Consider the following 25,271-nt stretch of genomic DNA (forward strand, 5'->3'; position numbering starts at 1 on the left):
AAAATAAGCACCTTTTCAAACATTAGGCATTAATATTCTATGAGTTCCACGTCTTTGTATCTGAGAAGTAATTCTTTGACTGAAGAAACAAATGTAAATTAAACAAATATGACCGAAAAAAAAGGCCTATTCCAGAACAGCACCTCAGGGATTTATTGTTGTTATTCATTAATGCCATAAATCCTTCATGCTCCAAGAATTATCACAGTGTTTCAGACTTAGCAAGATACAGCCTGGGATTGTGAAGGAAGAAGAAAAGCAATGATTTTCAGCAATCAACTACTTAAAGTCCTAAGTTTGAGATGCATGTGTTACATTTCCCTTAGAAAATATCAAGAAAGGTGGACATATTTTCAAACCTACTGGCCAAATTCACAACGGACATGAATATATAAAACGTGTGTTTATAAATATGGGCTGAATTTTTTGACTGGGATGGATTATGGAATGAAGAGCCACAAATAATTGTTTATTTAATTGGTAATATTTCTAATTAACAATTTACCATTGGGTAGAAAAATCATTTTTATATTAAGTAACCTTTTGCTTCCTCCTCAAAAGCGAATGTAAGTTGGTTGGTTGTCTCATAGTTTTCTGATTCTTCTTTAATAAGACTCTATCTGGTAAACTCAATTATGACACATCTTTACTAACATCATTAACTATGCAGTGTTCTTCCAAAGCAATTTTCAGTGTAGATGAGAGCAAAAGTGGCAGCTACATTCCCAAGAAGACACTCTACTGGATATATTATTACTTGATAATACATTCTTTTGCTATTTTTGTTGGAAAATTCTTTTGAAGTGTAAAACTGTCTTCTTTTCCAAGCATCAAGCCACAATGCCTCAAATCTTCAAAGACTTAAATCATACATAAAGCTGACTCATTAAAATGTCTTTCTTATTTGTTAAGAATCTTCATATCTTCACATTGGCATAAACTGCCAGTCCAATGAGCCTTGCTCAGTTTCCAGACAGTTGTATGGTTCAATAATCTCACAAAATAAATGGGAGATTTTTTTTTCTTCAACGAGATGAAAATGTAGTAGAAAATTGTTCAATGAGTTTTTGAATCTCCATTTATACGACTACCTATTAAAAATGTATTTTGGAAAAAGAAAGATTCGTATGAATTTAAAATCTCAGGCTGTTCTCCCACTACAGTGGAATTAGAAACCTAGACTTCTGATTGATATAATTGTTTTTTGTACGTTTGAAGTTTTAAATAAAAAGCCAAGAGCTACCATTGGAAAAATTCCCATGCAGAAACAGATTATTATTCTGTGTTACTTTGTAAAAAAACCCCATCTTTTTCCAAGATTAAAGTTAACTTAAAGCATATTCTGGTGGGATACTGTTTCCATATATTTCCAGTGTCAAGAGTAACATTTGATTCTCTACTGAGAAACACACTCTGCCACAAGCAGCTAGTAAGCTCCAAGCTTAATATCCTCGTATAATATAAAAGAAAATAAAAGAGTGAAAAAGAAAAAAGGAGGAAAAGGTACCTGACCACAGATGCAGACCATCGAAGCCATAAGAATACAAGTCATCACCAACACCATTTCCTCCCCACTCTGCTCCTCCCCCCGGATACGGTGAGTAGCCCTCTGTTGAAGCCCAGCCTACTCGTAGGTGAGTTGATTCTGCAGTCACAAAAGGCTCTAGATGGTCCACCATAAGTTCATAGTACCATTTTCTGTACTGAGCAGAGCCTTCACTAATTCCCAAGAAAATATTAGGTCGCATGCTACAACAGAAAGTATAAACATGGACATTAAAACCTCACCTCAAGAACACAATGCAATACTGTAGACTTTTCAACTCAGAATTAGCTCTCATTGTGTTTGTTTAAAACAGCAGTAGTAAAATTAAGTCTGCTTTTGTCTCCCTCCTATTCTTTTCTTTTTTTTCTTCTTTTTTTTTTTTTCCCCAAGACAAACATTTAATTTCCTTTAAAAAAACAAAAACAGAAAAACCTTTCTTCCCAAAAGGTCATATCATTTGCAAATTATTAGCAAAATCACTTACCAAATTTTTGACTAAACACAGTATCAACTTTTTTAATACTTAGTCCAGAGACCACAGTTTAATCAACCTAAGCATCCAATTTACTCTTTATTAAATAGTGATTAGCAACTAAAATTTTGAAGTACCTTCAAATAGTTTGTCAAACAGCAGTATCTTAGAGATCTTCTTTGCCAATTATTTGTGGTGCAAGGCAAGCAAAGTTTCATTCTCTCTAAATGTTCTCAACATTTAATTGGTCTTTCTTATCTTTGAAAAATAATTGTTTTTCCTTATCACTGTGAGAATATCAATATTCTTATTCATAACAAATTCACAGTTAAGAGAAAAAACAGTTGTTTTTTCTACAGCCATATTTTAGAGGGATAGCTCCACCTCCCTTTTTAAGATCCAAAGTCATCTCAGAAACTCAATCAGTTCTCATACCCTTAAAATTTCTTCTCATGCATTTTTAACACAAGTCTTCATTATTGACTACTCATCAGTTGCTCACAGTTACTGCTGACATGGAACTGTTTCCACTAAACCATCTTTCCATGTTGGTGTGTTATTGGATGTATTGGATTGAGGGGAGTGGGTAAGTTCACATTTGGGTAAGAAAAATGTAAGTGAATGTATCAGCTAGAAAATGTTCACATTCATATTTAGATTTATTTTTACCTTAAATGGTCCCCTTGTAACATACAATTGTTGAATTTCTTTAGTTTTTCAGCATCTAATAAATCCTACAAAATATAATTCCTACAAATTATAATTAATATTTTTATGTTTCAATTTTCATTCTCACTTAATGGCAGACATTTTTTTTCAAATAGATATAAGTTTGAGACATAGGAAGGCCACATGAATCTGTACTTGCAGCCAGATTCTTCTGCCTCAGTATAAGTTCAAACTCTGGATAAACATTTACTCTATAAATATGACTTTACTGGTTAAAGATATTACATTCCAAGTAGTTATTAACATCTCCTGGAAGGTAACTTTCATAACTTTTCCACTGGGAAGGAGGTAGAAAGTCCTCCCTAAATTAACAAGATTATTTTAAGACACTGGCAAAGGTGTTTGATGCTAGATTCTTGTTTTTGATCAACTTTAGTGGAAGAAGGCAAACACAAAACAGTGGTTGTTGATACTTTGAAAGTATAGCTAGATCTAGACAATAATCTTTTGAAGGGACTCTATAATTTTATATATTGAAGATAGTTTAGAGCAACTTTATCTTGCATCAGCACTCTGTTATTCATATTTTGATTATAACAAAAATTGAGCAGAGTATTTAAAATTCTAATGAGAGTAAAATATCTTACTAAAAGTTTTGGATGTAAAACAGTTATTCTGCAGTAGATATTTTTTGTCTCTTTTATTCTGATTTGTTCATGCCTACAGGACTTTATTTTTACCTGCTCACATGGTTCACAAGGCGGGTCTGTAAGAGCAGATCTCTTCCTGGCAGGAGATTATCACAGATTAGATGTTGATTAGACCGCACAGCTACTCCATGACATACACAGAGAGAACATAAGACATCCAAAACCTGGAAAAAAATCAATTCTTTTTCATCTTGAATATTTTTGCATGCTAAAGAAATCATAATCACTCTGACTTACTTCTGGTAACATAATGCTCTGTACTGTATTAGTGGAAGACATGGAAGATAAAGTTACTGTGTTGAGGGACTTCATACCCTTACAACAATTCTGAAATTCTTTTAATAATATAGTTAGATTCTTCTTGCTTCCTTTGAAGTTGAGTTAGTATCAATGTTTTCATCAAAAACCAAATAACATCCACCTTTGCATCTTCAAACTGCCTATAGGAAAAGTTTAATTCCTAACTATGAATACTGTTTTACAGTATTTGAAATCTGATATATGTACGGAGCAATGTGGTTTATTTCTTCACGAATGTTCAATTACATATGTCCCTCTCAATGCATACCTTATGGTTTCTTCCATGTTTGTCCAAAAGACAGATGATTGATTTAATATGTCCTTCCTTAATAATGTTTAGAGCTTCAGGGCTTTCCACCAATACACAGTGTAGAACTTCTAGTATTCCTGAAAAAAGAAAAAAAAAAAAGGGGGGGGGGGGGAGGGTGGGGGTGCAGGGAATTATAATTCAAAGTATACATAAAATTATAATTGCAAATACTACTTTCCAATATTTGGTCAGTAAAATTCATTAATTTCAGAAAGTCCTGTAAACAATAAATAAAACCAAAACAAGATTGGTATTATCTTTCTGGATTTCTCAAAATTAGCGAGTGTAGTTAAAGTCAGAAATGACAGGAGAAAAAACTGTAAATTGAAAACTTTACCAATAAATATGTGACAATCAATGCTCAAAAATTCAAAATGTAAAGAACTGCTTTCCAATAGCCCCCAAAGGTGAAGAACTGACACTGATATATATTCTATATATAATATGTTCTCCATATTTACAGTTTTCTGCTTCTTCCCTTAGAAGACAATTTGAATCATTAACAGAATCATATCTTGAATTTCAAGAAAAGAGGTAAATTCTCAGTATACTGGCCCATTCTGTATCATTTTCTTTGTGTATGTAACAGTTAAGCTGGGAGCCAACAGTGGTGTTCTTGAAACAGCAAAATAAATAGAAAACAACATAAAACTAAAATGTGCAAAAAACAAACAAAAAAAAAGACTAAATCACCAGTGGCCTCCCAATTAAATGGAATTCTAATATCAATAAAGCAACAGCTTTTGCCATCAAGAATCATTGGGTTTTTATATGTTCCCAGACATGGGGATGTAGAACAGGTTCCCACATCTGCTGGATCAAGTCATCACTTGCTTTGGGAGCTACCACATTTGGCAAATACAAGTATGAAGTATGTTAATTATTATCAATTTTCACAATGAAAAAAGTCAGTGAGAGAGAGCTGAGAAGCAGTCGTAAATCTAGATATTTGTAACTTCTATATATGCCACACATGTCATATCATTCCATCCTCATCCGTGTATTTAAACCATGGCTCCACACACACAGCTTAGATGTTGCAAAGCAGCATCCATAGCAGCAGTCTTCTGCCACACTTTAATGAAAGAAAAACATAGCACTGCAGACTCCCCATGGTGTGAAAAGAGGCATCAGACAAAAACACTCCCTTGCTAAGAGCATTCTAGGCTTCCCTCCATCTCAAGGAAGAGACTACCAAACCAACAGCTGAGTAATAGCAAGCTCACCTAAGGTGAAGAGGCTCCAAAGAACTACTAACTGAACATAATTTCCTATGAGGACAGGCTGAGAGAGCTGGGGCTGTTCAGTCTGGAGAAGAGAAGGCTCTGAGATGACTTGAGAGCAGCCTTTCAGTATCTAAAAGGGAGCTACAGGAAAGAAGGGGACAGACTCTTTAGCAGGGTCTGTGGGGATAGAACAAAGAGAGAAATAGTTTCAAGCTCAAAGAGGGTAGATTTAGATTAGATAGAAGGAGAAAAATCTCTTGCAGTGAGGGTGGCGAGACACTGGAACAGGTTGCCCAGAGATGTGGTTGATGCTCCATCCCTGGAGACTTTCAAGGTGAGGCAGGATAAGGCCCTGAGCAACCTGATCTAGCAGTGGTGTCCCTGTTCCTTGTGGGGGATTTTAACTAGATGGCCTTCAGAGGACACTTCCAACTCTAATGATTCTATGATTCTATAAAATTTCAGGATTTCAAAATTGTGGTTCATTCACATATGCATCCTCTGTACTCAAAATTCAGGCGTAAAATGAAAGAAAGCAAAAAATTAAATGATCAGACTTCCCAAGTGGACACAAAAAATGCAGGACTATGGTCCACTACTATGTGCCAGCTACACAGGCAGAGGTCACTTCAAAATGTTATAACTACCTACAGAAGAAAAGTGTTTCAAAAAAATCATAGAATGGCATGGGTTGAATGACCCCAGGGATCATCAAGTTCTGCCAGATCTGGTACTAGAACAGGTCGCTCAAGGTCACATCCAACCTGCTATTGAACACCTCCAGGGATGGGGCATCCGTAACTTCTCTGAACAGCCTATTACAGCACCTCACCACTGTCTCTGTGAAGAATTTCCCCGTGATATCCAATCTTCCCTCCTTGAGCTTAAAATCCTCAAACTAGGGAGGTAAACTATAATATGATTAACAGTTTTACTGCGTATCACAGTGATCTGGGAATGCAGGGAAACAAATGGATTAAAATGTGCTATCTTAAGGTTTCCTATCTCTCACTGTGGCATTGAAATGCACTTCTAACAATAAAATCAGTAATCCATTATGAATCAATACCACATAAAGTCAGTGTGGTAGCTGCATCCTTCTTGGGTTTATGCAGGTAGTTTCATAATCACAATTCTGTTTTAAAATAAAACACATTTTTTCTTTTCTAGTTTTCATCTTTTCAACAATGGAAGTAAAAATACTTCAAAGGTGTAAACATTCAAGAAAAAAAAATGAATGCTATCAATCAGACTCAGCTGCCACAGCATCTTTTTCAGCTTCTGTGATGTTTGAATGCTGATTATCAAACACAGTAGGTTTGAAGGGCAAACTCTCTGTATTCAGAAAAAAAATAATGCATATAAACATATAATGTTGGTTTGGACTGATCCACTTTTAGATTTGTCTATATTAAAGACAGCTGGACCTGCTGTGATTTCCCTAAAGTTGCTCAAGGCAGTCAAGCACAAAGTGTTTGAATAAAATACACATATCACAAACATATGCAGATGTCATGATGAAGATGGCTGAAAATTCTCTCTTAACGATTAACATGAAAAACAGAATATCTTTCAGGACAACACATTGACTTCTCTAGTTTCATGCTGTAGAATACTAAAGTAAAAAGTATGCCTTAAAAATTACTCAAACTGATAATGTGTTTCCTAAAATCTTTGATTTAGGACATTGGATAACCATCCTTCCTTATGATTCCTCGTGTACGCTTTAATCCCTTTCAAATTTTACTAGGACTAGTTAATCCCATCTGGAATACATTTCAGAAGGAAAGACTAATCTTAATTTATACACTCAAAGAGACAGCTGAAGCACGTGCATTGCATTTTTCACTCAGCACCTGTCATACCTCAATTCTGACATAGTCTGCTCTCAGACACATTTATACTTGGACAAATCTTCATTTTCTTACTTTTGCTTCAGTGAAGATCACAAAATTAATCAATTTCCAGTCTAATTTGTACAATCAACTCAGTTACTGTTTGTATATTTAATGCCTTTATTTTGTTTTCCTAACATTTTTAGCTCGAAGAAAGATTTTCCACATTATATTATTATTATATTCATTATACACTAAGCCTTCACTGTCTTACAGAGCGAACAGACTTAACTTCGGGTTACAGAATTCATCTCATACTTTACTGTAGCATCATAAACATTTAGGTTTTAATTGTCAAGACTGATTTTAACCTTGTGACATATCTGTGGGTTTTTTTAAACATAGTAGGAACCATGTAATACAGCATTTTAAGTTGCTCTCATGCATTTCATATTGTTACGAATTTCATATTTCATACTGGAAAAATATCCCATCTTCCCTTTCCGTCATCCACATATATAAAATATTCTAAAAATTAAGAATTCTAAAATCTGTAGATGCATTCATTTAGAAAGCGGCTCTGGTGGAAGATCCAGCTTAGCAGAACTGAATTTGGGGAGAGGCTAATTGAGAATGGAGTGCAAACAACAGATAAGAGATGACTGCATAACATCACATTTTTATTGTCAATGTGAAATGTTAAAATAATGCAGGCATAAGTCAAACTCCTTGGCCAAAATGAGCACTGATTTAAGGACAACTCTCCCTAATTGCAGTTCTTGAGGACAATTCTGCCATCAACTAAGAATTATTATTCAAAGAAAGATGATTATAATCCTTCCTGCTCACAAAACAGCACAGAGCACTAAAAAAAAAGAGACAATAGCAAAAAATTACAAATATGCAAACAGAAAGGTGGTTTTTATATTATTCTCACTGCTGTTTAAACTATCTTGCACAGTAGTCTTCCTAAGTTTTTGAATTACTGTAACATAATTGTATAAAATAATGTTTAAAAGACTCCAAAACAATCATCTTCTAAGAGAGCAGTTATATATATCATATAGAACACAAAGAAGTCATAATTGCAATTCAAGAATATTTCTTAGTCTGCAACTCAGAAATAGCTCCAACTGGGTGACTGCAGAGAAGAGAGAAAGGAGAGAAAACAATATGCAAGACAAAGCAAAACATATAAAATCTACACAGAGATACAAAGGTAAACAATGAAAATTTAAAACATAGCAAACGGTAAATATGAAACACTGTCCAAACCTACTGCTGTGGATTTAATATACCTTCCATGTGCTATTATTAATAATAAACTCTTGAAATCCACCTTGATCTCTACACTTCCTGTGAAATGATAAACATGAACCAGAACAAGAACACCAAAAATTTCTGACAAGAGATATCAGTAACAGTAGGTAGAACTAGGCAATAAAAAAGTCAGGTTGAGACAGTTCTATATGGTGTTACAGTAAAACTGCTTTTGCATTTAACACAAAAGATTTTATTAAATTGCTCGGACTATGATTGCTATTGAGAATTAATACAAGTGATACAGAACATTACAAATATTTATACTATATTGTTCACTCAAAATTATGAAGAAAAATATAGAAGAATATTAATACTGTGAGATTAAAAAATGATTTTTTTTTTAATTGGTAGTGCTAGTATTACAAAATTGTCTGTAGTTTCAAGGTAGCTTACTAGTTTTCTCAGTATTGACTTCAAGTAAAGAGTTTTCTCAACTCTGGAAATTATTTTTCTTAGTAGGACAACTTTAAGTTTTTTTAATTGTTAACTATTGAGAGACATGCTTCTAGATTATGTCAGTAACAGATATTAAATACGTAAAATAAAATTTTATGTAAGGAAAATATAAAAGTCTGTATTCATAGCATTGAAATGGGGCAAGAAACTAAAATTACAATGTATTTAGTTTGTAGATAAGGTTTACAGAGAAAAGATTGCTTCCAAGGAGGAAGAAACCAGGATCACTATTTCAGTGGGAAGTACAGCCCAGCATAACTACATTTAATTTTGAACAACGCAGAGACTGATCACACCACAGAGCCACTAAGCAGTTGAACTTGAGCACATTTCTATCTGCTACTATCTTGCTAATCAAGAAGTGCTAAGGGATTAATACCAAGGGGTTCAGGAGGAAAATTTAATTTTATTTTATAAAATTAAAGAATAATAATAAAATACAGTTAATAAATTGCCAAACTTAAGGTAATGTTGAAGAAAAATAAACAAGACAGCTTAAAGAATGTACGTCTAAAGTGAGACTTGGATTCTCAAATCCTAAATGGGGCTCAGGCATGCTTTTTCTTGCTAACTTCAAACAGTCAGACTTGAAGAGACAAAGATGTGATGAAAAAGAAAATATATGTGTATTGTAGGTGTAAATCTTCTACAATCAAATATTTACTGAAGATCCATATATGACACATATTCAAATAAATCACGTGAACTTCTCTATGTTACAAATACACTCCTTCAATATGACACAAACTATATCTACTCCAGATGACTATTACATTTAGTTGATGTAAATGCTGAAAAACATGCAGAATTCCAAAGAGAAGGGAAAGGAACATACTAGAATTAGAGAAGAACAACTTAGTAACTGAAAACATACAATTGTTTCACCAAACCTGAACAAAACAAATGCATTTTAATCTGTTGGTTCAAGGAAAGGAAAGATTACTAGAACCCAAGCTGGAACTACAACCATAATCAATATGTAAAAATGTTAAAAATATAAATCTAATTTAGTAATATATTTGCTCTCCCATAGGAAGAACTTCATGATAACTAATAAGTATATCACCAAGTTTAAACGAGTGAAAGACTGGAAAAATAAGGAAGTTATAATACTAAAAATCATACCAGAAGAGGCTTCTAGTCTTTCTAATCTGCTGATCAGCCAATCAAGAGATCCAGAAAATTGAGCACAGTTTTTACGATTCCCTCGAATAAGAGCCGCTATGGGAAAGAGGAAAAAAAAAATTCACAATTATAAATCCACTTGAATTAAAGTAACCCAGATTTTCGAGGATTCTTGAGTCAAGTAAACTAGTTTCTTAATCCTTCATTATTGATGTTCTTCATGTTAAATTTAAATTACTTAAGTGATTTATACATTTAAACAATACTCTTGGTATCAGATTAACCTTTAATTTATTTGAATAATAATCCCTGAAGAATATTCTACATTAAGTAGGGAAACCAAGACCATCATCACAGAAGTCAGCTGCTACTGTAGGAAAAAAATTCTGCTTAACAGTACTTTTGTAACAATAGGAAACACTGGAAGAAAATGAACATAACACGGGGGAAAAACAATAACTTTTTTCAAAAGTAGGAACTTAAACAAGAGAGATGTCCAGAAACTCATATTTTTACAGAGAAGTAAGGAGGAGGTAACTGATTTAGAACTCATGCTCTAAATTGAAGATTGAAGTAGACTGGACACATGCATTGACTTGATGGGTATAACTGACTAGAAATCTCTCTCAACTCTACAGGCACACGACTGCCCTGTTCAGGAGTATGTGCATTTGCTTGCATATGAAGAAGCTCTTAGAGAAATCTCTGTTCTGCTCAAAAAAAAAAATAGTGAGGCACTAATGCTTGTTTGGTTTGTGGAACAATGCAAACCACTCTTCATAAGAATGTTATTCAATTCTGCTGACAATTTTCTGAATTTTCTAAGGCTGTTTTCAGCAGCAGATGTTATTGGTCCTACTAAGTGGCAATGGCGATCAAAATTTCTGCTTATAAATACCAGTTATTCATGCAATTTTGATTTAGGAAAGTTGCTGAACTGTATTGAACTTATTCAAGCAAGACAGAGATAAAAAGCACTCTATAAAGTTTATAATTTATTGCTGAAGAAATTCACTGTATTGTATCCCAAATGTAGTTTTATGCTTTTTCATTTATACAAGGTTGTTGTGAGTATGATATGAAAGTGTCCTTTTAAAGTGGAAAAGCATTCTCAGAGTTTGTAGCAAATAAGTCACTGCCCTGACAGTTTTGTATCATGAGGATAGAGACCTAAATCATGAAGGATAGAGAGTATTGCTTCATAGGAAATAAATAAACCATAATGGCAAAAAGGAAGGAAGGAAGAAAGGAGGAAAAGAAGAGAGGAGGAGAGGAGGAAAGAAAGAAATCACAATCTCTTATTGTGTTAGCAGCTGCTTCAATTTAGGGAATATTATCAGAGCATTCTGCTTCTAATTTTTAGTGCCAAGGTAGTTATATCATAAATCAGATAAAATTACAACTAAGAGATTTTCTTATGGTGTTACGACAGAAGGGAAATATATTTGACACCAAAAATTTCATTATATATTTACCTTTTCAGAGTTTCAAGTTTAGTTGATACCTTGAAAAACTGCATATAAATTGAAGAAAATTTTTCAATACAAACTTATTTTAAATAGAGGTAGAAAAAAGGAAGAAAACTACCATGATTTATTCCTTTTTTTTTTTTTTTTATACTAAAGAAAAAAAGACTGTTACATGTTTAAATGTGGTATTTTTCACAAAATCTGTCACATATTTACCTTCACATATTTATCTCAAAATAATTCAAGGAAACAGAACTCTTTCCAACTTATGACTGGGGAGGGGAAGTAAAAAAAGAGAAAGAGTGAACTTAAGCTCTCTTAAACTCAATTAAAATTTCTAATTTCTTCAAGAGCATGAAAATTTGTTTCCAAGCTAGATTCTATAATTGGAATAGGAATCTCTCATAAGTTTCTGTTATCTCTTCTGACTATATAACTTGCATAACCAGCCTTTCGCATTATTCTTCTTCTCAAGTATTGGATTATGCTACAAGACTCAAATTTTCTAGTAAGATGCTTTTCAATATTACCCTGTAAGTATTAGAATATCATCTCAATGACTTCCTGAATTTTTTCATGAGGGATGTCACAAAATTAACAAGACATTAATCATTTTGCATTCATCTATAAAATACACTACTTGAGAACCTGACATTCTGGCACACAAAACAGAGGTACATTGGAATAATCAATACAATCCACTGTCCAGTAAGGTCAAAAGTATTATATCAAATCTATACCATGATATATTACATGATTAATTAAAATCATGACACATATTATTTGAAAATAATTTAAGGGAATAATCAGAGGAGAAGCATATTCTTAAATGTTACCACTAGAGCTCAGGAATACTTGTTTCTATAATAGCCTTTTTTATTGATTATAGGCAAGCCACGTAATTGTGCTGATCTTCAAGTACCCTAATAAAATGAAGGCAATAATAGCTCACTGCTTCACATGACTTCAATGAAGTTAACCGCAGTAACAGAAAAAAAAGTCACAGATGGTTTCATAAATGCATTTGAAAAAAAAGTTTGTGAAAGATTAGAACTCAGAAGTAAAAGTACGGTTAAAGCTGTACATTAATTGAGGCGCACAACACTGAGAACAAATTAACATTCAATACTTACTTCTTTTTTGCCCACTACTCTGAACAAGACTAGTGTCTGGTTTAAAGGGATGAAAAAACCCAACAACAGGATGTGACCAGTCACATCATCGTGCATATTCTTGCACATTCTTTGGTAATACAAAAGTTTCAAATACAAATTCAGAATCATAGCATGTATTTATAATACAGGAGAGACAAATACTGTAGCAGATATGTGGCAAGCATTTTTGTATGTGATAGCATCCAGTCTCTACTGGAAGTCTGTAAATGCCTGCACTGTCATCACAGTGAGATGTGAAAAACAATGCCAACAATGTGACAAAAGCCATGAGTTGGGACATCAGTGCTTTCATTTATTTAAGTGCAGACTCAAAAGCAAAGCACTCAGCTAGCTGAAGAAAGGCAGAGCAAGCAATATCGATTTGTCATCCATGCAATTCCTGTACAGCCCCAGGGCTATTCAGAATAAAGCAACATTCGTTATAGCCAGAGCAAGGCCAAGCTTCTTAAACATCAGCTGCCAGAATATAATGTAGTTAGGGAAGTAATGTAAAGGCATTGAGGAGGGCTGGGACATCAAGAAAAGTTTGTGCACATTCTGATTACAAGCCCATGGAAATAATCAATACTTGGTACAGGACAAGTAGACTTTTCCAGAAGTGATTCTTTCATCTTGTCAATAGGAAATTTAAGACTTTTACAGAAATGATTCAGAATTCAAGCCAGAAGTTCCTCCAGTCTGCCTGAGCCCCATTTGCTTAGCTTTGCTGGTTTTTCCCAGGAAAGGAAAAAAAGGGATTTGTAGGGAAATAGGTAAATAAATAAACCACCTTGTATTTAGGCCAGACACAGTTCAGTTTCACCATTTCTTTATTTTAAGTGAGATGCCATTTAAATTTCTACTTCTGTGCCTCTCACTTGGGAGGAATGCCAGTTTTCAGTATGCCTTATACACATGAAATACTTCTGAAAATTAATATATATAGAGAGAGACCTCACAGCTTTTAATTTCAGAGCCAGAATTATTAGTCTTTATATTTAAATTTCTCCTCCTCTTTTTCTCAGTGAAAGGAAGATAATACCTTTTATTTGCCTTATTACAAAAGTGTTTTCAAGAACATTTATTATAACTCTAGTTACTCAGACCACTAATCATAAATGGAACAGCAATGGAACTTACAGATAATAGCTTTGTTTTCCAAAAATAATTTAAAAGGTTCACAATAAATAAGACTCAAAGACTCAAATGTTACACACTTTGTAACAAAGAGAAAATTTAGTAACTACAAATGAATACTAAGAATGGGTCCTATAGAAAACTAGCTTATGATCATTTTTCCCAGTGCACATCCACAAAAACCAATTACACACACTACATTCATGTGGGCACTTCATAACAATTTTATTTAATTTTACAGTATTCAGTAGTGGAGTTCTCAATCTAGTTGATATATAACAATATTATTTGCATATCTTTGCAATATCATTTTTCTGAGGAGTGGAATTTTATGAGTATAAACGACACACCAAATGCCTTCTGCTTTACTAGAAAGTGAGATAACGATCCTTTGTGAAGACTTGGACCAAACTCAAGTTTTTGCCAAAACACGCACATGTTTAAAGCAAAGCATGCCCACACAACAGTTTGTGTGCAACACAGAAGGCAGCATAAGCACACGTAAGCAGCCTGCACAAAAGGAATGCTTAATGCCAGGGACACGTAACCGTCCTCAGTCACTTAAGGTCAGCATTAATGTTAATATTTAGGCTTAATTACGGCACTGAGAAAAGCTGAGGATGACTAAGAAGCATGGGACATACAAAATGATCCTTTAGGAAGTTATATTTCCTTCTCTAAGCAACAACTTAGGAGAAGTGAATATGCTGGCAGCTAGAGCAGTGGATAAATAGCCCTATATAATTAATCATAGTAGAACATAAATAACACATATGCAATTCAAACTGTTGAGCAAATTAATCAAGCAATTGGATGCTTCTACCTAAATAGAAAACTGATTAGGACACTAACGAGCACTTACAGAATACACTGTGAGATATAGCGACTGCAAGTTGACAAGATCTTCATGTTATCCTGCATCTAACAGCTAATAATCTTTCCACGACATCCTGTAACCTAGTACAGTGTTGGAGTCAGTAGTTGTAAGTGGCCAATAAGAGGTGCCTTGGTTATAGAAACTTCTGATTCAGTTTGCAGTTCTACAGCCATACACATGAAAAATCAGAGACCTTTCAAAAACTGACCATAATCTTATGGCTTTTTAACACAAGAATGATAAATCCATATACCATTGGTTCACACATTTTTGGGCAGCATACAAGACACATCAGCAACACAATGACATGAAAAAAAGCATTTAATCGTTTAAGTGAAGTATTTTTTTAAAAGCACAAAAACAGATATTATGTTTTCAGCGTACTTTGCTCCTATCCACATGCAAGCACCTGAAAAATGCAAAAATTAATGGGTTTTGTCGGGTATCAACTCATTCCTTAGTAAAACAGATATTTCTTTTCAACCAATTGTTATTTTGACCTAAAAAAATCTAAGCAACCTACAGAATGTCTTACCTAGTAATTCATACAAGGAATTCAGAATCGATTTCCATGCTTCTCCAGCTTCCTTCCCAGCTACATCTGCAAAATGAGCTGCACTGCTGTATACATTCAAGCGATCAATACATTCAAGAACGAGGTTGATCATGCCCTAAAAATTTAAAGGCTTAGATTACCGGAGGGAGAAAATCAAAACAACAACAAAAAAACCTTGTCTAGATACAAACATGTAAGAAACATGTAAGATTTTCCAGTATTTAAGAAAATATAGAAACAACTGTGAAAGGAGTCAAAGAAGGAATACCTATGGAAAAGGTAATTAAAAAAAAAAAACAGCACTGATTTAAGTTTTCAACTGTTGTGAAAATAAAAATTTACCAAGTGGATGATCAAAATAAAAAATACACAGTATTCCAGACATCCTATTCTAGAGGACATTAAGCATCTGACAAATCACAGGCAACTATCCCTACCAGACAAATAATAGAGAACATTAAACATAGTAGTTGAAACATGCCTATTAAACTGTAACATCCTGTATCAAGAGAAGAAGCTATAACAGAAGAAACTAATTCACACTAAAGGAGTAAATTATGGTCAGAACTCAGGGTGTTTACTTATATTAATATCGAATTTTTTTTGAAGACATTAAAGGTATTTATTTGAATACACAGGAAAATCAACAGATCTTAAAAGATTATAAATGTAGCAAATAGTTTGAGTTATATAGGACAAACCCTGGAAGTATACTCCAGATTAGACATCAATACCACAGAAATCATAAAAGAATACTTGCAGACAAAACGGAAAAAAAAAAAGTAGAACAGAGAGCTACCTCTTCCTGGAAGAGGTTCTGGCGATTCTTCAGTGCGCGGAGCCTGTTTTGTTTGTCTTCATGCTCTAAATGTTCATCAGGGGGGTGAAAGTAGCCAATCAAGTCTTGAAGGCTCAGACTGACCGACTCAATAGGTAAATCTACTGTGGAAGACTTCACTTTTTTGCTGAGAGCATCAAGGCCCCTAAAATAAGATGCAAAATCTCCTGAGTACTGGGAAAGAATTTAATTTACCTTATCAACACTTCATTAGTTTAAAAGTAATCTTTGTTTAGATTCCATAGCTCAATTTATTTTCTGACAACAACTTCTTAACAATGACTTATGTCTTCCCCATTTGCCACTTATTGATCCACATTTCCCTTCTCAAACAACCCTAGCAAACAATCATAGCATCATCATCAATCATTCCTATGACTGAAAGCATCAAAAATGTTTCCAGAAAACAAATTTTCTTACTCTATCTGTGTGTTTATCATTTTTAGAGGCAGACCAAATGATAAAGAGAAGATAAGGAGAAGATACTGTAAATATCTGAAGTGCCTTCTCTAGTATGTTTTTCAGCGATTTTCAGCACTGGGAGATCCAACACTTCATTAACCTTTTACTACCTCTGATAGAAAATTCAAGCTTGGTCTTGCTCATTATCTCCTTGAAATGGACAGCAGCCCACTCTCTTCCATGTTTAACTTGCCCCTTGCTTAGCTGAATCCCAGACAAACCCTGTAATCCAATTTCTCTTTGCTGATGTGTATATACTTCTGAGAATGCCTATTAAACACTGTAGGACTTTGAGACAACCTGGCTCTCAAGCACTGGAGGAGGAGCAGCCCTGAAGAGAAGGGCCCACCTGATGTCACACAGTGGGGAGAGCGGGAGGGGACAGATTACTTGATTTCAGTTTGGACTCATTCTCATTTCTGTCATTGTAAAAGGTTTACCTTGCTAGCTTTTGATCAAGAAAAATCTAGCTACAGAACAGAAAGATCACTTCTGTGTTCATTATCTTCCTTTATGCTGATCTAAAGTCTTCTGAGCTTCAGCTGGCACAGGAGACCCTATGCTCACAGGTTTAATCCCCCAGCCCCACTGCAATATCTCCCCCACTTCTTGCACTAGGCATTAAAGGATCCTAGAAACCCAACTCACAACTGCAGCGGTTTGGGTGATTTCGTTTGTTTTGGTGTTTGTTTGTTACTTTGAATTAAAAAAAGAAAAAAAAAGAAAACCAACACTGACGTTATCTCATTATTTTCATCTCAGATTGTGAATAGAAAATATCTATATTTGGAAACAAATCTGGTAGAAATATCTACTGGTGAATAATAAAAAACTCCTAGATTTTTGGATTGATTAGATTAAGTATTACAATGTTTCAGAAGTTATAATAAAAATTAAGTTTTTAAGATGTGCATATTATACGGAGCTGTCACCTATTTTTCTCCAGAGCTACACATTTATGGAGTATAATTTCAACCCTTTCCAATTCATCTTTTTCTTTTTACTGTAACATTCTGCCAAAACTAAATTGTTAAACACAATGTTGGATTTCCTATGCACTTTGTATAAATTTCTAATATAATTTAGTAGTACCTTGAATTGTAAAACCTCTTCATTACACTGTCTTTCTCTGTCATTACCTCTTATTGCATTCTTAGAAGGTCCTAAGAAAACATCTGATTTATAAAGCTAACTAGAGCTTCAATTTCTTTTGTATTTTTTTCATACAGCATGCAGCTTTTCCGACAGTTGTTCTTCTCTGTTGTTATTTAATTATTCAGGTAAACGTTTTTCAGTAAATTGACACATCTGTATCTTCAACTGTGCATTTGTGTTAAGACAATGTCTGCTTTGGGTCATCATCTCCCATACTGTAGTATCTGAAAAATGAGTACCTAAGAAACTCTTCTTGTTAAACATAGTCTTATCATCTCTCATTGTTTTCCTACTGCCAACCACATTCACAAGTGTGATATTTTTTTCAACTACTGAAGTTACAAAGCATTTGAAAACTAATATCCATCAGTATTATTGTAGAAGATTTGGAGTAGGAAAATAAATGCAAATACCATATACTCTTAGAGGGCAAAATCAAATATTCCATGAAAGAAACAAGTATTATTTAAAAGGGAGTAAATGAGGAAATGTGTAGGGGGAGGGTAGAAACAAGGTATAAACTCACACATTTAAGAGAACTTTTGGTGATACTTTCAATATACCTATGTATACCTATGTCATGAAAAGTACCGTGAAAGTAATGCCTCCTATTTATTTCTATGGAAAGTACAACAGATATAAAGAGCACAGTAACACTATTTGATAAAGCAAATTCTCAGCTACAAAACACTATTTTTCAACAACCATCATACTATACATTTTTGCCAGCCAAGAACAAGAGCCTACATACTTCACTCAAAAATCTTCACAGGTAGAGGTGACCCAGTGTCACTGTTGCCACTGGTGATACACACCACCCACCACCTCACTGTGCTCACATTCGCTGCTTGGTATCCACAAACATTTAGCAAGAGTTGCTGAATGTCAGTGGATGCAATTCTTTCCTTATGAAGGAATTCAATGACACATCTTTACCTTATACACACTTCCATGTCAGACACTGTTTTATCAGCCTGCCGTAACACTGCTATCTGTTGCACGCCAACAAAATGTAATGAGATATTGATGGAAAGGTTCAATCTCTACTGCCACACCACCAATATCTACCTCTGATATTGTGAGGCAACATAAAACAGAAGAATACTTTCATATCAGCACTTGCGTTTCTCTCGTATTTGTTTGTAATTGCGCAGTTATTACATTTTTTCTGGACAATGGTATCAAGTATTTCAAGCTACAGTGCTTTTTTTTTTTTTTTAATCTTACATTGTACTTAGAAAAGAAAGAGCTAAAAAAGCTAAATGTTGCACTTAGTGGCCTACAGCAAATATTGTGGTTTCTTTCTATTTTCAGTACTTTTATACACTGCAATCAAGATAGAGAAAAGACAGTACTTTGCTGGTAAAGAACTGTCATAAAGTTTAGCCTGAGAATTATTCATCTGTTTTTCCACTGGTGACTTAGAAATGCACTGTTAATAGTCACTTTGAATATACCAAAAAAGAAAATGAAGGGACAAAATGATCATTTTAAATGTATACCTTATAAACCTGTTGAAAAGGAAGACTGTACTACGGATGACACGTGCTGTACGGGATTCTTCATGCTGAGATCTGGACAATGTTAAACCATCATCCATGTGACCTTCATGGTGCATTATTGCCTGCAATACAAAAATAAGAAGCCAACACTGTAAAATTAAACATGCGTCATAAATAAGATGTATGAAAATTCACACAGTAAGGCAGAGAAGTGAATGATATATTGTTTGCAATATTTTATTCTAATATACTTTATGCATACATATATGCATGCATATTTATGTGTATATATAGACACACATAAATAAACTCATGTATACATTAAAAAAATGACTAAGGGGTTTGGAGTAATTTTGTTTAACCTAAAAGGTGTTCACTTACTCAGAAGCAGGTCCCTCAAGTTCAGATAAGGTAAAATCTGATACCTTTATTGGTCTTATTTCCTGACTATGCCTTGAATCACTACTGATAATTTACTATTATCTGCAATTAGTTACCATGGCTCTAACAGTATTCAATCCAATCTATGTAGTTACATCTATGTATTTCAGATTTACATAATTGTTCAATAATATAACTTATTTTAAACATTTTAGAATTGAGATTATAATTGTATGCATTAATATTATAATTTATATGTATATAAGACATTGACTTCCAAACACATATTACTCTTATAGAAGATACTTATAGAATACATAAATATGTGCATGTAGATAGATAGATAAATAGGTATAAATATGTGTGTGTAGATAGATAGATAAGAAGGTATCAGACACAAATTTTATATATCATGGCATAGAAAACAGTAAAAAAAATCCTACACCATGTTAATTCTGATAAGATTTCCAATATGTTATCTTATTTCATTTACATACAAGAAGGCAAAAATATTTTTTCCTTTCTAAGAAGTTTCCCCACAAAGTTGAACATCTGCAATATTAATACAAATCTAGCTTCCAAAATATGTATTAAGTTATGGAAGATTGTTTTTCCCACTTCATTATGTTGAGATAATATTCTGCTTAACCACAGTTATTACTCTTCAGAAGAAAAAATCTGAAACTTGAAACAAGAGTTGAATTTTCCAACCCAAAAAGTAATACACTCACAAGACAGAAAGGCTTTAAACTAAACAGTCCCTCATTCCAAACTACAGCACATTGAAGAAAGGAATATTAACATATAACACAAGCTAATCCTACTACTTTAGGTTGTCATCAAATATATACAGATTTATCAGTCCTTGTGGGTTAATATCAAGAGGCACATAGATGTACTTTGTTCAGTTTTAAGTTCGGGAATTCAGTAGGTCATGTAAATCTGACTTCCATTATGAAAAAAACAACAACAACAAAAAAACCTACCTTTACAATGAAAGAAACAAATGGTTAACATACCTGAAACCTAGAAATGATGTTTTCTTAACTTTCCCCTGCTGCCCTACCAGACCAACTGAATGAAGTGAATTTCTATTTACAGTCTTACCTTGCGTTGCACAGAACCCATTCTTACAGACTTTGCATCAGCAGACTGGTATGAAAGCCACAAGCCTGTGTCGACATGCTGTATGAAGCATATTGAATCTCCATATTTTATTTCAGGTGTTCCCATTCCATCTACCTCTTTTCTCATACCTACATCCAATTTTTCCTGAAGGCAAAAAAATTACTGACATTAATATTTGCATCAAATATCAAATACTATGCAAGCTTCCAGTACAGGACCTGAAAGAGCATGTGAGATCCTTCTTCAAAGAAATGATTAAAAACTGGTCGAAATGTAACTTCTCATTAAATATTTAGGGAAAAGATGGAGAGACAGATCCCATTTACATTGAAGTGTAGCACTTTACACTTTTCTCCTGTCTGGGAAAGAACTAGAATTATAATTGACAGTATGTCATTATTGAAACAAAAAAGCTTACAAGCAAAGCTAATTACATCAAATCCCCTAGCTGAACTGAGCACTAGACTACAGTAGTCTTTTCTTCTTCTTTTTGTGTGGATTTTTTCTTTCAGTTGGTTTATTTGTTGTTTTTTCTTCCTCGACCTGAGAAGGATGAGCAGCAAGCTGCAATTAATTTCCAGCTGTCACAGACAGACAGTCTTTAACCAGTAACTGCCCATTATCCCACTACTGCCCACCAATAGGTTCAATATTTCCTGAGAAAAGTAATCCATTCCCATGTGTTTCTTACTGGTCTGTTGACATGCTGTAAAAGAAGAATGGCATGCCCATTCATCAATCCAACAGGTTTCCTATGAAGACAGCAGTTATTCCAGAAGAAGAAATGTAGTATCTTCCTCTTACAAGAACCAACTTCTTTCCCGTAGACATCAATTTATAAGACAAACACTCTATACATCCTCATTCATGGAAAAAGAACTATTTAATCTTTCCAACTGCATAATAGCTCTACTGCCTGGTGTACAATTAATATAGTTATGCTCAAAACTCCTCAAGGAGTTTTAGCCTTCTTCACTGCAGTCTGAATCTGATAACTTGAGGAAACAGCTTCACTGCAAGAGATGACAAAGACTGGTTATTTGAAATGAAAAGACAACCACCTCTAACTTATTGAAGGATTATTAAAAATCCTTTATTTAACTAAAAGGGCTATGCCACATAACTACATTTTTCAAGCTACAATTAAGAAGTATTTTGAAGAAATTTATAAAAAAGAAGCTAAAATGAATATTCAGTTGGAATTGTCAGAATTTTCATAACATTACACTCCCAGAGAGGATACATTCATGTATTCAGGGATGTCTAGAGATACTGTTTAGGAATATGTATGTTGATTTCACTATCTTGTGAATGTCTGACCTCCTTAAGTGCTTGAACACTTGTTAAAATCTTGTTCATTGATAATACATGGCAATAACTGATTTATTAATAAATTTGATGATAATTGGTAAGTTATTATGTACTTATATTTCATTATAATTTCATTATTTTGTTCACGTTTTGTCTAAATGTTTTGCTCAATTCTTTCAAGCGCAAGTAAAAACAATTTGAATGCAGTAACAGCTGGAAATTGAAAAGCTTCTTATGGTAGGACATTGGATGCACACAATGCAGGAAAAAGCACACTGGGTCCTGATATCATATGAAGAAACGGCAGCCTGATTTCAACCTCCAGTATGGTGAATCATCATCTTAACTAGAAGATAGCATGAACTTGTGTGTAAATGCTGTACTTCCACACTGTAACACTTTTCTTCTACTCTTGTCTTCTCGCAACCAATTTCTTAAGATGTGATTTAGCTCTTTCCAGTCAGTGAGATCTGGATGGCAACAGCAGCCCAGAAAGCCAACTGTATCCAGGATTGCATGAAAAGAAGAGTGGTCAGGAGGTTGAGGGAGGTGATCCTCCCTCAATATGGCCCCTCTATACACTGCACTGGTGAGACCTCACCTGGAGAACTGTGTCCAGATGTGGACAGAAGAGGTGCGGACCTGTTGGAGATCATCCAGATGAGGGCCACAAAAGTGGTCCAAGAGACAGAACACCTCCCCTATGAAGACAGGCTGAGAGAGCTAGAGCCATTCAGCCTGGAGAAGAGAAGGCTCAAGGGAGACCTGTGAGTGGCCTTCCAGTATCTGAAGGAGGGCTATAAGAAAGAAGGGGACAGACTCTTTAAGTAGGATCTGCAGTGACAGACAAGGGGAAATGATGTCAAACTAAAAATAGGGAGATTTAGATTGGATATAAGAAAAAAAAAATTACAGTAAGGGCGGTGAAGCACTGGAACAGGTTGTCTAGAGAACTGGGGACATTCAAGGCCAGGTTGGATGGAGCTTGGGGCAACCTGCTGTAACTGTAGGTGCCCTGTTCATTGCAGGGGAGTTGGACTAGATGACCTTTAAAGGTCTCTGACAACTCAAATGATTTTATGTTTCTATGATACATGAATTCATATATTTTCTACTAAAACACTGTTAACATGATAAGGGATTAATAGTTTTAAAAATATCCCTATATTTCCTTAAAAATCTACTACCTATAACAAAAATTGAAGGGGTTTGATATTGCAACCTTAATTCCAATTAGTATTAATGTTATATTTATTTAACACAGAAATTTCGGTGATAACAATTTGCCAAAGTCTTTGTTTTCACTTGTAGAAGTACACTGATAACTGTGCATGTGAATTTTACAACACAGAGTGAATTCAATCAGATTCAAATGAGCTCTTTTCTGCAAGATAAACAGAGCAGTCAGGGAAGCATAGAGTAAAAGGGGAATTGAATGTAGATGGGAAATGTAGATTTAGAATGGAAAGCTGGGAAAATGGGAAATGAATAGGGACAGCAAGCTTTAAAGCATTACTTTGGGATCCTCAAGACATTGTTGTTATGAGGAGTGAGCAGGAAAGTCAGAAATCACCTTTTCATCATTTAATAATTGCATACTGGTCTATACCTGACATGATGCAAGTCTGCAGCAAACTACATTCTTACAATAACTTGTCATTATAGAACCATCTGCCATGTCTTTCTATAGCATATTTAAAAATAAAAGGTTCAGTTTTATTTAGAGTCTATTCCCATTCTCAGACCATCAACATTTTTGCTACAGAAATAAAGATCAAAAATCTTCATTTGATACACTGGAACATAAAAAGAAGCAATTGTTTTTTGCAACAGTCTTCAAACTGCCTCAGTGATGCAAAGCAACAGGAACGTATTGGGTATGAACAGATTTATTGAGTAATGTGAGACATGTTCTCCAGATGGACATGTTTGTTAAAACCTAGTTTTTATTCTATGCATACAAGAATACGGGCCAATCTCCCCATATTTTTGTGGGCTAAATGGGCAAAATTATTTCACATAATTTTATCTTAATATTGAACATAATTAATCTGTTAAGTGTAGCTTTACATGTGTTATTTCACTCTAGTGTTTCTCTGTCATTCCTTACAGTGTTCAGAAAAGGTTTCACATGACTAAAGCTTGTCCTTTCAGTTTCTTCTCTTTTCATCTGACCCAATTTACCTTCTGGGGCACAATGTTGAGACTGAAATTCTAGCAGATCTCACTGACTGGAGAGAGCTAAATCATAACTGCTTTTTAAGCTGACAATAATGTATTTCTTATGAAATTTGACAAAAGAACAAGTGACAACAGAAAAATACAGATTAACTCCAAGTAGGAACACTGCAGTTAAAGGTATTCCACTTATCTTTTTGCCTATTTAGAGCTAACTTATCTGTACCACAACAAGCAAGACCTTTATGTACTTTTCAGATACTGAAAGAGAGAATTATGAATATGACGCTGAAAGACAGAAATTGCTACAACTTCAGGAGAAATCTATTAATATTCTGTATTCCATGGAGAAGATTAGGGACTGCCTCTTACCCAGGAATTTGGGGTTAATCACATGCAAAAATACAAGTGAAAAGTTGTATGGTTTGTCCATACAAGTCTGGGGAAAAAGAGACCCCTATCTAGCAAGACTTTAGAGGATGACTCCTATGTTTTTGCAGCTTTTATTTTAAGCTTTTTTTCCAAAGAGAAAACACGTACATTTTTTTAATGCCAATATCCTAATAAAATGAAACATGGCATTCCTTCAACAATATAGAAACTGTATTCATTCTCAGCAAGAAAGAGAAAACCATCTACTCCCCTATGGCTTTTCCATAATTCCTTCTGAATAAGTCTTAATTTAAAAAGAATGTCAATATCTACTAAATCAACACATGTATATGCTGCTTAAAAACACAGACCACTTTCCACATCAACAAAAGATTACTGATATTCTCTGTATTGATAGAAATGCAATCATCTCTCTTATGAACTAAAACTGTTTAACAGAACATTGTTCCATTCTCCTTGGTGCAACCCCAACTAAAGACTCCATCTTAAGCAGCAGTAAAAGAATTCTTTTATTCTTTTTGATTCAAAAGAGAATAACTGTTGTTATATATATATAAATATTATATTATTATATATTATATATAAATATATATTATATATATATATATATATATATATATATATATATATATATATAAAATGTAACAGGAACTCCCCAGTACAACTGTACTATCTTGTCCTGAAATCTTTATGGATTAATTATGGCTTTCTGTCTGGATATGCAAACACACACACAGACAGGTGTTGGTGGTATGACA

At 34.1% G+C, this 25,271-nt stretch overlaps 1 protein-coding gene across 12 annotated transcripts in view; it reads right to left on the reverse strand.

Moving 5' to 3' along the window:
- RYR2 (ryanodine receptor 2) overlaps positions 1–25,271 on the reverse strand; it is a 361,102-nt gene that overhangs the window by 168,899 nt on the left and 166,932 nt on the right. For all 12 annotated transcript variants that reach the window (XM_046939481.1, XM_046939480.1, XM_025149037.3 and 9 more), the window contains 8 exons: positions 20,611–20,775; positions 19,123–19,244; positions 15,965–16,148; positions 15,145–15,280; positions 9,973–10,068; positions 3,966–4,084; positions 3,428–3,561; positions 1,508–1,749 (listed from right to left, as the gene is read on the reverse strand). In XM_046939481.1, coding sequence (XP_046795437.1) covers positions 1,508–1,749; positions 3,428–3,561; positions 3,966–4,084; positions 9,973–10,068; positions 15,145–15,280; positions 15,965–16,148; positions 19,123–19,244; positions 20,611–20,775 — 1,198 coding nt within the window. The remainder of the gene's footprint in view (positions 1–1,507; positions 1,750–3,427; positions 3,562–3,965; positions 4,085–9,972; positions 10,069–15,144; positions 15,281–15,964; positions 16,149–19,122; positions 19,245–20,610; positions 20,776–25,271) is intronic.

Source organism: Gallus gallus, chromosome 3, assembly GCF_016699485.2.
Source record: "Gallus gallus isolate bGalGal1 chromosome 3, bGalGal1.mat.broiler.GRCg7b, whole genome shotgun sequence".
Classification (NCBI taxonomy): Eukaryota; Metazoa; Chordata; class Aves; order Galliformes; family Phasianidae; genus Gallus; species Gallus gallus.